Source organism: Astatotilapia calliptera, chromosome 9 (genome assembly GCF_964374335.1).
Source record: "Astatotilapia calliptera chromosome 9, fAstCal68.1, whole genome shotgun sequence".
NCBI classification, from domain to species: domain Eukaryota; kingdom Metazoa; phylum Chordata; class Actinopteri; order Cichliformes; family Cichlidae; genus Astatotilapia; species Astatotilapia calliptera.
In genome coordinates this window covers 470,001-483,144 of record NC_137430.1, presented here as the reverse complement: position 1 = coordinate 483,144, position 13,144 = coordinate 470,001, and the positions used below count along the sequence as shown (strand labels likewise).

The window sequence follows — 13,144 nt, the reverse complement described above, 5'->3', positions numbered from 1 at the left end:
AAAAAAGTAATTCCGTTACTTTACTGACTACTTATTTTCAAAAGTAATTAATTACTTAGTTACTTTTTAAAAACACGATTTACAACCTGAAGAGGTGATAAAGCGATAGATCTTTCAGCCCAATTCTACTTTTTCTACATAATCAATCATACAAAATGTAATCAAATGGAAAAGTCTCTTTTTTAAACTTGTTTTATCAGTTTTAATCTTTTAACTTTATGCATCAAGCAAACATTTAATTATATGCAACATTCTCTGACTGGAAGAAATTAGTTTAACATTTAAACCTATTTTCTGCACATTCCAGCTCATAAAATAAAATATTTTTTGTGTTTACACTCAGTCTTTCAAATAGATGCAAGTAAAACACAGCAGAAAATAAATAAAGTCAAAGACTCAGCGGTCCTGTTGCTCTATTTTCACCTGTAAAGCAGGAGTGCGGTAGGCGGAGGGTTACCCTGGTGCAGGTGTGCCGCGGTCAGTTGAAGAATCCATGACTTTCTCTGTGAGGTTCCCATTACGTCGTAGCTACTCGGTGCTTGCTTGGAAGTTTAGGGGTTTTTTTCGCTGTAAAAAGAAGTTTTCTTCCCACGCACGATGGACGCTAATGTTTTTGTCACTTTTTATGGAATCAAACTCAAAGTAAGGTCAGTACTTCCACGCTTTAAACGCTGCACGCTCATACTCTCTCTGCACTCGATATGTGATCCATTGTTGATCTGCACACAGCTGTTGTCACTAACGGCGCACTCGCTTACGTCACTGTCATGAGACATTCTCGCAAAAAATCACGGTTTTAGTAACGCAATAACACAGCGTTCCTACGGGAAAGTAACGGTAATCTAATTACCGTTTTTGCAATAGTAATCCCTTACTTTACTCGTTACTTGAAAAAGTAATCCGATTACAGTAACGCGTTACAAGTAACGTGTTACTGCTCATCTCTGGGTATAATCAACATCCAATCTACAGGGTGGGCCATTTATATGGATACAGCGTAATAACATGGGAATGGTTGGTGATATTAAAGTCCTGTTTGTGGCACATTAGTATATGTGAGGGGGCAAACTCCTCAAGATGGGCGGTGACCATGGTGGCCATTTAGAAGTTGCCCATCTTGGATACAACTTTTGTTTTTTCAATAGGAAGAGGGCCATGTGACACATCAAACTTATTCGTAATGTCACAAGAAAAACAACGGTGTGCTTGGTTTCAACGTAACTTTATTCTTTCATGAGTTATTTACAAGTTTCTGACCACGTATAAAATGTGTTCAATGTGCTGCCCATTGTGTTGGATTGTCAATGCAACCCTCTTCTCCCACTCTTCACACACTGATAGCAACACCGCAGGAGAAATGCCAGCACAGGCATCCAGTATCCGTAGTTTCAGGTGCTGCACATCTCGTATCTTCACACCATAGACAATTGCCTTCAGATGACCCCAAAGATAAAAGTCTAAGGGGGTCAGATCGGGAGACCTTGGGGGCCATTCAACTGGCCCATGACGACCAATCCACTTTCCAGGAAACTGCTCATCTAGGAATGCTCGGACCTGGCACCCATAATGTGGTGGTGCACCATCTTGCTGGAAAAACTCAGGGAACGTGCCAGCTTCAGTGCATAAAGAGGGAAACACATCATCATGTAGCAATTTCAAATATCCAGAGGCCTTGAGGTTTCCATTGATGAAGAATGGACCCACTATTGTTGTTCCCCATATACCACACCAAACCATCACTTTTGTTGTTCCAACAGTCTTGGAGGGATCCATCCAATGTGGGTTAGTGTCAGACCAATAGCGGTGGTTTTGTTTGTTAACACCATTCACATAAAAGTTTGCCTCATCACTGAACAAAATCTTCTGCATGAACTGAGGGTCCTGTTCCAATTTTTGTTTTGCCCATTCTGCAAATTCTGTGCGCCAATCTGGGTCATCCTCGTTGAGATGCTGCAGTAGCTGGAGTTTGTAAGGGTGCCATTTCTGAGTAGCTAATATCCGCCGAAGGGATGTTCGACTAATGCCAGTCTCCAGTGACATGCGGCGAGTGCTACAGCCACTGATGTTTCTTCATTAGTCACAGTTTTCTTGCGTCCACATTTTGGCAAATCCAACACTGAACCAGTTTCACGAAACCTAGCAAGCAGTTTGCTAACTGTAGCATGAGAGATGGGTGGTCTCGTAGGGTGTCTTGCGTTGAAATCTGCTGCAATGACCCGGTTACTGCGTTCACCAGATATCAACACGATTTCGATCCGCTCCTCACGTGTTAACCTCTTCGACATGTCAATGGCTGTGAACAAAGAGAAACTTGTAAATAACTCATGAAAGAATAAAGTTGCGTTGAAACCAAGCACACCATTGTTTTTCTTGTGACATTACCAATAAGCTTGATGTGTCACATGGCCCTCTTCCTATTGAAAAAACAAAAGTTGTATCCAAGATGGCCGACTTCTAAATGGCCACCATGGTCACCACCCATCTTCAGGCATTTGCCCCTCACATGTACTAATGTGCCACGAACAGGACTTTAATATCGACAGCCATTCCCATGTTATTACGCTGTATCCATATAAATGGCCCACCCTGTACATGAAGCATAGCTGAGGGAGGATCCAGAGTCACCTGATCCAACTATATGCTTTATCACAAAGAAAAGTTTTAAGCCTAATTTAAAAGTGGAGAGGGTGTCTGTCTCCATAATCCAAACTGGAAGGGTTTTCAGAATCAACTCTATTCTGGATTTAACAGGGAGCCAAGGAGGAGGAGCCAATTTCTCCTGAAATATGCTCTCTCTTTCTAGTGTCTTCCTGCAGCAATTTGCGAAAGCAATCAACTGAAGGCTCTGTGGGATTTTTCATTTTAGAGATATTACTTAAGTAGCAGAAAGTCTAATATGTTTGTTTAACATGTGCACTGAAGGACATATCCTGGTCAAAACTGACTCTTATCTGGCTTCATGGACAGATAGAGCTGGGTGTCATCTGCATAGCAGTGTAAATGTATGCTATGTCTTCTAATGATGCTGCCTAAGGGAAGCATGTATAATGTAAACAGAATTGGTCCTAGCACTGAACCCTGTGGAACTCCATAATTAACCTCAGTGTGTGAAGAGGACTCTCCATTTACATGCACAAACTGGAGTCTATTAGATAGATATGATACAAACCACTGCAGCGCAGTACTTGTAATACCTACAGCATGTTCTAATCGCTCTAATAGGATATTATGGTCGACAGTATCGAACGCTGCACTGAGGTCTAGCAGGACAAGCACAGAGATGAGTCCACTGTCAGAGGCCATAAGAAGATCATTTGTAACCTTCACTAAAGCTGTTTCTGTGCTGTGATGAGCTCTGAAACCTGACTGAAACTCTTCAAATAAACCTCTGCAGATGATCTGTTAGCTGTTTGACAACTACTCTTTCAAGGATGTTTGATATGAAAGGAAGGTTGGAGATTGGCCTATAATTAGCTAAGACTGCTGGGTCTAGAGATGCTTTTTGAGTAAAGGTTTAACTACAGCCAGCTTGAAGGCCTGTGGTACATAGCCGATCATTAGAGATAGGTTGATCATATTTAAGATCGAAGCATTAATTAATGGCAGGACTTCTTTGAGCAGTTTTGTAGGAATGGGGTCTAAAAGACACGTTGATGGTTTGGAGGAAGTAATTATTGAAGTTAACTCAGAAAGATCAATTAGAGAAAAAGAGTCTAACTTAACATCAATGGTACTAAGAGTAGCTGTAGATAATATTACATCTGTGGGATGATTACTGGTAATTTTTTCTCTAATGATAAGAATTTTATTTGTGAAGAAGCTCATGAAGTCATTACTAGTTAACGTTAAAGGGATGGTTGGCTCAACAGAGCTCTGACTGTTTGTCAGCCTGGCTACAGTGCTGAAGAGAAACCTGGGGTTGTTCTTATTTTCTTCAATCAGTGATGAATAGTAAGATGTTCTGGCTTTGCGGAGGGCTTTCTTATAAAGCAGCAAACTATTTCTCCAGGCTAAATGATGATCCTCTAAATTAGTAAGACTCAATTTCCACTCCACCAGAACACTACTCTGTGGGAGTAACGTACTTCAGTCATATTGATCCAGGTGGAAGGTTAGGAAAATAAAACATTCATGCCAGTCGAAATAATGACCCATCTTTCTTCTACAACCTATTTTCATTAGAGTGCAATTCAACCAACATCATCAGTGCTGGACACTTCAATACAGTTATCAGTCCCACACTCGACCGGTGACACTCACCTGGTAGCTTAAGACTTTGGTGTTCCACAGATATCATAAAACAATATATGAATCATTATGGTCTCAATGACAGCTGGAGGAAAAACAACCCTTCATCCAGAGACTTATTTTTCCATCAATCCCTCTCACGCATTGCTTTCTCTGTCTCAGTAACTCCCTTACAACAATCCACTCAATCATACTTAGTGAATGGGATTTTTCAAAACACTTTCAATATTATTAATATATTTAAAACCTTTTATAGCCAGCTATACTCTTCTGACCACAACCCAAAGTAGAAAACTTTCAATGAAAACTTAGATTGACCCAGACTTTCCAAAAAGCAAGCAGACATGTTGAATGAACCTGTTACTATAGATGAACTCCATAAAGCACTTAGTAAATGCCAAATATGAAATCACAATGGATTTCCGGCACAATTTTATAAATACTTCTGCCAAATCATGTTGTCATGATCCCACAGAGTAATGACACAAATAATACCAAGCGATATTATGACTCTCCAACTAAAAACTAACCAACATATCGCTCTCTCTCATTAATAAACACAGACATTAAAATAATCACTAAAGCTCTAGCTACTAAAAAAGAAAACGTTACCCAAACATGAATACATCCAGAACTCTCTGCCCCCCTCTCACGGACAATAACCATATCCAACTTCTTAATAGCAATGAACTGGTCTGCATTGGTGCATCATATCTTTATTCTCTTCCCCCTCCTGCCCCCCCCTCTTTCTTAAATAGATAACTATCATATCTGATATCATATCTCACAGTACAATAATATTGAATGGGTTGCATTGTTGTATTTTGTCATGTTTCTCAGGTCTTTGTCTGAATTTCTACGAACATTATTGCTAAGGATTGTCTTATTGCATTGGAGTCACACTGGGTTAAATATGTACACTTGGGTTTTAAGGGGTATTTATTATTTTCTTCTTTTTTTTGGGTTGTATGGAAGCCCCAAACGCAATTTCATTGTTCTTGACAATGACAATAAATAAATAAATACCTAAATACCAAAATCAAACCAGCTTCATGAAAACCTGAAATGACAGATTAATCAACTTCATAACTTACCTCTAAACACCATACCATAATAATCATGCTAGCATTAGATGCAAAAGAGGAGTTTGATAAAGTTAACTGGACACTTCAACCTACACAGACTGGCTTTTGGACGCTCAGAGAAAAACACTGTGCACTTCACCCAGGTAAATATAGCACAAAACCAACTCAACGTGTATTATTGTAGGCTCTGCCTTACAATGCAAAGCGCCTTGAGGCGACCGTTGTTGTGATTTGGTGCTGTATGAAAAATTGACCTCAACCATTTGTCAGTTTTAGTCTCTCTTTCCTACATTTCTGCACTAAAAAAAACAAACTACATTACAATTAGTGTAACTCTGACGGCCTGGTGGAATGCAAACAAAATGTCCAATCTATAATCAAATCCAGGATTACCATAACAAATAATCCACTACTTCCCTCCAGATTAACTGAAGAGACCATGAAAATCACTCACCCCAGAAAAATAACCTCCAAACTACAATTTTCCAATATTGATGTATCTATCATGTGTTGTATATCATCATACAAATGGGGAAGTGACCTGGAGTACTCTTCCAGCGCTGACCTCTGGACAGAAATGTGCAGTAACATTTTGTGACCAAAAATGCACACTTACTATTTACACTTTATAAAACAATTCACAGGACCCACCTCAAAGGAAAATGTTTCAAATGGCTTTGGGTAGCATTGCCACTCGTTCACAGTGCGCTTCAGGGAGCTCAGGCAATGACTTTCACACCACATGGGTGTGTCACCCAGTCCTATAGTTTACATGGCTGTGACTGAGAGATTATCCAGAATCCCTGCATCTCCAACACTGTGCTTCATTGTAGGCTGAAACCATGCACATGTCCACATGTTTTGAATACTACAGTATGTTTTAGTTAAACAAATAAATACCTTGGCCCCACCTTGGAATTCCTTTTTAATGTATTGATTAGTGTTAACTTATTTTAATTCATTTTTTTATCCTTTCTCCCTTTTTTCTTCTTTTTTCCCCTCTTGCTGATTTCTCAGCATCTGTGTGGGTTAGACCGAGACCACATGCGGACCAAGTGATTTAGGAAGGCAAGCCAGGTCACCAATGTAGATTCATCATCAACTAGATCAGTGTCCTTCTCCCCTAATAAACAGGCTCCCTCCTTAGGGTCTGGGGGCAACCCGAGGCAGTGCTAAGTCATCTAGAACAGAGCAGTGCAGTACCACCTCCCGGTGGGACATGCCCGGAACAGCTCACCCAGAGGAGCCCAGGAGGCATCCTTGTCAGATGACACACCTCAACTTCCTGTTAAAAGGGAGTTTTTCCTTCCCACTGTCGCCAAAGTGCTTGCTCACAGGGAGTCATATGATTGTCGGGTTTTGCTCTGTATGTATTATTGTAGAGTCTACCTTACAATATAAAGCAGCTTGAGGCGACCGTTGTTGTGGTTTGGCGCTGTATAAATAAAACTGAATTGAAAATTTAATTGAATTAAATGTTAGTAGTAGTAATAGTAATGGTGATGGTGTTATTACTGTGGTTATTATCCTCGTAGCCAACAAACATGACATACAACACATATACATGTTTTGGCTTTGTTCTTTGTGTTTTCATCTTTTCCAGTTGCCTTCTTTCTTGTTTCTGTCTATGCACACCTTTTCCTGTTTTATGTTCATACAATGTCCAACGAAAGAAGAGAATGACATGGGAGAGACAATAATTAGTGTAAATAACAGAGTTCAGGTCCATCCCTATCTGTCAGATGGTCATACAGGCAAACACAAGCAAGCATGCATGTGCACACTCATATTTACACATACAAACACTTTGGTTTCTCTGGCAACCGCTACGGGAATCTTTGCCCAGTAGAGCCTCTCCTCCACAGGAACAGCTCCTGTGTTGGCAGCTCTCACAGATAGTTGCAACATTGTGTCAACATTGAACTTTTCTCATAGCTTTGCTGTATGATGCTTTTAGGGGGCCTTGCTCACATTCGCTGTGTGGCAACATCATGGCAGGTCAGTGAGGCTCTCATATTTGATGACAATGAGGATGGATTAGATGAGGAAGTTTTAGAAGCTGAAGTTGACACGGAATATAATCTGACCCGACCAAGAAAGGATTGATGAGGAGGAATCCAGTGATGAAGAGAATGGCCATGCAGAGGTTGATCTCACATTCAAGTGAAAGAATGGGAACTTATCCCCACCCGAGAATGAAGGTAGGCTTTCAACTGAAACTGTCATCAGGACTGATGACATCACATCCTGCTTTGAACTGTTCTGGACTCAGTCCTGAGTCAAAGCCATACTGGTAAACTTGACCAACTTGAAGGGGAAACAGCTTTACAAAGATGATTGGGAGGAGGTAAGTCAGAAAGACATCAACGCATGCATGAGTCTTTGATTTGAGTGGTGAGTACAGATCCAGAAATGACTCTACCAGCAGTTTATGGGATGCAGAGTCCACTCGGACAATTTTTTCAGGCCATCATGTCACTCCAGAAAATGTACATGTTGTTACGGGTGATTTGCTTTGACAGATACAAGACCAGGTCGTGGTCAACAAGACAAAAATGGCTGTGATGAGAGAAGTTCAGTTGGTTCGGTCTGGTTGCTTTAGGGGACACTGCCCTTTCAAACAGTATATGCCAAGCAAGCAGTGTAAATGTGGCATAAAGGTTTTGCAACATGTGATGCCAGGATGTGTTATGCTTGGAACATGTAGGTTTATACTGGGAAACCCACTGATAGTGTTGGTGAAAGAACCAGGAGAGGTTTGTGGTTCTGGAGACTGATTGGAGGTCTCAAGGGACAGTTCCTCCATCTCCTATGCTCTTAGTCACAAGCTGAGTCAGAAGGCAGTATGGTTTGGGGATAATTTACTCTTTACACAAATAGGTGTAAAAGTAACGCAGGTGTTACTTTATGTGACTGTATAAAAACTTGAAATGGTTTCAAAACAAATATTGATGCAAACTTTCAGCCACAGTGGTCTCTGATGATCAGTTTACTATGTTTCAACTGATCCTTCTTAGAGTGAAAATAATCCAAAAGTTAAACTCAGATTAATGAGACATGCAGAAACTGTAAAGTTCACAAGAACATAAGTTGATACAAAGATCTAACACAACAAGTGGTGATAATGTATCTATTGTTATAGTTTTTTATGATGAGTCTTAATGGAATGGTTGTTTTTGAAATTGTTTAACACCAAATGAACACAACGTTCAATAGCTTATCCCACATAACCTCTCCACTCTCCTATTTTATTTGTTTATGTCTCATGCTTTTATGATTCTGTAAACTTCTTGCTTTTATTCTACTGTGTACAGCAACCTTCAGTGTTTTGAAAGGCGCTTTCAAATAAAATGTATTATTATTATTATTATTATTATTAACGTGAGGGTTAACGGTGCCTCCTGTGCAGAAGCAGAGTTTCTCTTTCTAGTAATCTTTGAGTACAATTCCAACACGTCCCACTAGTTTTGGTTTTTAAAGTCTTTGAAATCTTTTCTTCTGTACTGTGTAGCTCTTGAATTTCTTCATGATACTTTAAGAGAAATAATTCTGTTGACAACCAACAAGTCCAAAACTAACAATAAATACTTTCTCCTTTCTGCTCTACCTGAGCACTTTATAGAGCCTGCCTCATTCACACAAGCACTTTCTGTCTATGCTTTTTTCTTCTAACAGTCACCCACATTCATACTCCAGTGGACGCATCAGAGAGCAACTCGGGTTTAGTATCTTACCCATACAGACTGGGAGCTGCCAGGGATCAAACCACCAACCTTCTGATTAGTAAATGACCTGCTCCATTGCACAAGCCAGAGCCAAGCTTAAAACACCTGGTGGTGTTTCCCAGGTGGTCCATCATTCAAGTTCTAAGCAGGCCCAACCCTGCTTAGCCAATGAGATAGGGCGAGCTCACAAACAGCCAGTGATGTTCTCTCCAGAACATCACTGGCTGTTTATTCTTATAATGAAGACATGTCCCATAATGTCACTGTGTTTACAGATTTAGGTCAGCTCCACATGAGCAACAACTGGGCCATACACACGGATACACACATGCACAAGCACACAGCTGGACAAACAAAGCCGGAATGACAACAACTGGGAGTCACAACAACTAACGCGATGCCATTTTGAAGAGGGAGAGCCCGGCTACATGCCACAGCATCAGCAGCTCATGTTTAGCATTTAACAACAGTACAAAGTACATGAACACACACTGATGACAGGGAACGCGGGTGCATGCAAAGACAAGTGCGTCAGACTTTTGGGCTAAACCTTTAATAACACTGTCAATATTTTCAATCATGCTTAGGCTATTAAACATGTCTTGAACTATTTTTAGTCCCCTCAAAGAATACTAAAAATACCAAAAAAGATAACACCTGGTTCATTATCAGAGACTCTTTTGTTGCAATAAAACACAGTGTGTATAATAAGGTTAAAGCTATAATTGTATTTCTCACATCAGATTAGAACCTTGACAGTTTGAATCAACCATATTTTGTTAAATATTCATGTTTCTCAAAGATAAATGAGTGTGCATAAAAGTCAACCCTCTGCCTGTCTTATCATATGGGACTTTCCAAAAAAATGTCATCAGTGCCAGTTTAGACAGACGATTCCAGTGATCCCAGCTCCAGCCCAGAGAGTTCAGTGCAGCATTAAGTGCAACAAGCATTTCCACAGCGAAGACCCTTTGTGTGGCAGACAAGGACACACATTTCAGACCATAAGAAAGGGCACAGCAGGACACAGAGCTGCTGGCCTTTTCTGGCTCTCTCTGCATGACTAAAGCATCCGGCAGCCGGCCCACCCAAATATATTAGTACTGCACCGTCACTGTCAGTGGGTGTCAGCTGAACAGCTGGAACGACATGCACTCACGCAAAGCGTACCCAGTCCCATCCAATCCGGAATAACACACTACCACTTACCTGTGGTGGAGTGCAGACTTTCCAAACTCCAATAGCGAGACAGGACCCCCCTCAAAGTGCCGCCCAAGCTGCCTCCTCCTCCTCCACCTCCACCCTTGCATACACCCACTCCGAGACCTCCGTCCACCATGCCGTCCACCCCTCTGCCTGTTGGGCTCCCGCCGTCTGATTCAGAGCCCGGTGACAGCCCAGAGCTGCCACTGCCGCTACTACCACAACTGCCCCCTGGCAGCGGCACGCCCCCCTCCGAGCCCTGCTGAGTCCGCATCCCTGTGTGGAAACCCAACAACAAGGGGTGGAGGGAAATGTAAAAGGGGAGTGGAACTAAGAGAAAATAAAGAAAATGAAGAGAAGCGGCTAAGTAGATGGTTTATTCTCCTGGCAAGCGGACAGCACAATGGAGGAGGAGGATGAGGAGGAGGAGGAGGTAGCCTTTTGGCTGGTATCTGCTGCGGTATTTGCTGAGGTAAGCTTCAGCTGTCAACTTCCCGCTTTCTCCTCCCATGCACAGAATAGAAGAGCCGTAGCAGTGCTCCACTCCACCCTTGGATTCTCTGCTCCCCAGTGATACAGCGCTCGTCTCCTCTCTTTCTGTTCCTGCTTCTCTTGCTCTCTTTATCAATTTGAACGCTGCTTCGCTTCCTTACATTAAATCACACAGTCATCTCCCTCTCCCCCTATCGCTCACTCTGTTTCCAGGCTCACATCAGTAGGGGTCCTGCAGGGGGGTTTCTGCATCTCGATCGTGTCATTTGCCTGCTACAGATAGCCTGGATGGCTCACTAATGGTGCAGAATCCATTAAGGTTTCCCTCCCGCAGTCTTATATAGTCCCCTGCTCTCCAAAACATACGACAAAGCAGAAACATATGCACATGCACACACTCTATATTCTGTTGGTTTTCAGGAATGATTTTTTTAAGCCAAACTGGGTTTCCTACCATTGTAAATAAGGCATAGTATACACATGATGCTGTTTAATATAGAGAGTTATATCAGAGGTGTGAAACAAACGGACCCTGACTGAACAGGTCAGAACTGTTCGGTCCAAAGACTGAAAACTGCAGAGACACGCTTTCTACTTACACCAAAAAGGAAGTGCAACATATGAAATAACTACAAGAAATTTGCAGTAATTACCAAGTATTTCATATATCAATACTAAATCATTAGTCTCCATAGCAGACTGAAAGGGCTCAGTATCTTTTCATTTGTAACTGTAGTGTCTATTGATACTGCGTTTAAAGTTCCCTGAACAAAAATGTAAATAATCCACCTGTTTAGAGGATACTTGCACCAAAACCCCAGCGATGTCCAGCTGGGCAGAAAAGTGTCCGTTTAAAAGGAAGACAGAGTGGGCTGGGTGACAGGCCAGCTCAAGCTCCTGCAGTGAGGGCACAGCAACTGTTACATGTGAACATCATTTCTTTTATTTTTATTTATTTGACCCAAAAGTTCCCTTTAAAGAAATCAAACTGTGACCTTTTGAGCATAATTAATGCATTTATATCCTAATAATAGCAGAGTCTAGAAAAAAACCCAACATAAACAGATTTTTCTAAAGATCAAACCAAACTTCAGATGATAATATTGTGCAAAAATGTTTTAGGTCATTTGAAACTGCAGCTTCAAATTCAGCGATAAATAAAATAAAACATTCATTTGCGAGATTCCTTGAGTCGAGTAAGGGTCTCGTGACTTCAGAATGACCTGAATGATTCTGTTGCATCCTCATATGTACATGAATGATTACCAACCCAACACTGACACATTTCAAACTAAAGACAAGGTAAAATCAGACATCACTGGATGTGGTACCTGGTCTCAGAGTTCAGTGCTTTGACCCAACAGCCTGTGTAAACAATTCAAATGTATCAGTGACGGGGATAAAAGACAATGGCATGGGAGTGAAAAGGGCTGATGTTAAACTACACAGCAATGTCAAACATACCCATACAAGCTCGGAGCAAGTGTGGATGCTTCTCTGCAGCAAACCTAAAACTAATATACATTAGTATAAATGCTGGAGAGGAACATGACATACTGTTCATATATCGGGAATAAGAAAATATATGGATTTTAAAAACTACTTTTCTTTAGGACATAATGGAAGACATGTTAAATAAGTAAGAAGGTAATAAAATAAACAGTTAATTTAATATTTTTAACCACTGCTGTGCTTCAAAACATCATTATAGACCTTCAATAGCAGCCTCAGATGAGTGCTGCTTTTGAAAGTGAGACTGAAAAGGATAAAAAATCTGTAATTTGTTGAGTAAAGTTTTGATTATTTTTCTAACAATCTGCTAACAAATGGCAATTTCATAATAGATCGATAGTTGTGAGTAAAGCTTCTTTAGTTTGGTTTGTTCCTCTGCATTTTAAAAATAGGATGGAATCCAACCTGACCTCAGAGAGCTGTTAATGATCAGTGTCGGTCAAGTTACTTGAAAAAAGTAAATGGTAAATGGCCTGTATTTATATAGCGCTTTACTAGTCCCTAAGGACCCCAAAGCGCTTTACATTTCCAGTCATTCACCCATTCACACACATCAACACACTGCTGATGGCAGCTACATTGTAGCCACAGCCACCCTGGGGCGCACTGACAGAGGCGAGGCTGCCGGACACTGGCGCCACCGGGCCCTCTGACCACCACCAGTAGGCAACGGGTGAAGTGTCTTGCCCAAGGACACAACGACCGAGACTGTCGGAGCCGGGGCTCGAACCGGCAACCTTCCAATTACAAGACAAACTCCCAACTCTTGAGCCACGATCGCCCCACAGTAATCAGTAACTAATTACTGATTACTTCCCCAAAAAGTAATCCCGTTACTTTGCTGATTACTTATTTTCAAAAGTAATTAGTTACTTAGTT

At 41.2% G+C, this 13,144-nt stretch overlaps 1 protein-coding gene across 4 annotated transcripts in view; it reads right to left on the bottom strand.

Moving 5' to 3' along the window:
- Positions 1-13,144, bottom strand: part of arhgef4 (Rho guanine nucleotide exchange factor (GEF) 4) — a 115,950-nt gene that overhangs the window by 61,883 nt on the left and 40,923 nt on the right. The window contains exon 1 of one of the 4 annotated variants that reach the window (XM_026180773.2): positions 10,268-10,919. The exons of the other annotated variants lie outside the window; for them this stretch is intronic. Coding sequence (XP_026036558.1) covers positions 10,268-10,535 — 268 coding nt within the window. The 5' untranslated portion in view covers positions 10,536-10,919. Of the gene's footprint in view, positions 1-10,267; positions 10,920-13,144 lie in introns of those variants that run through there. 4 annotated transcript variants of the gene reach the window in all.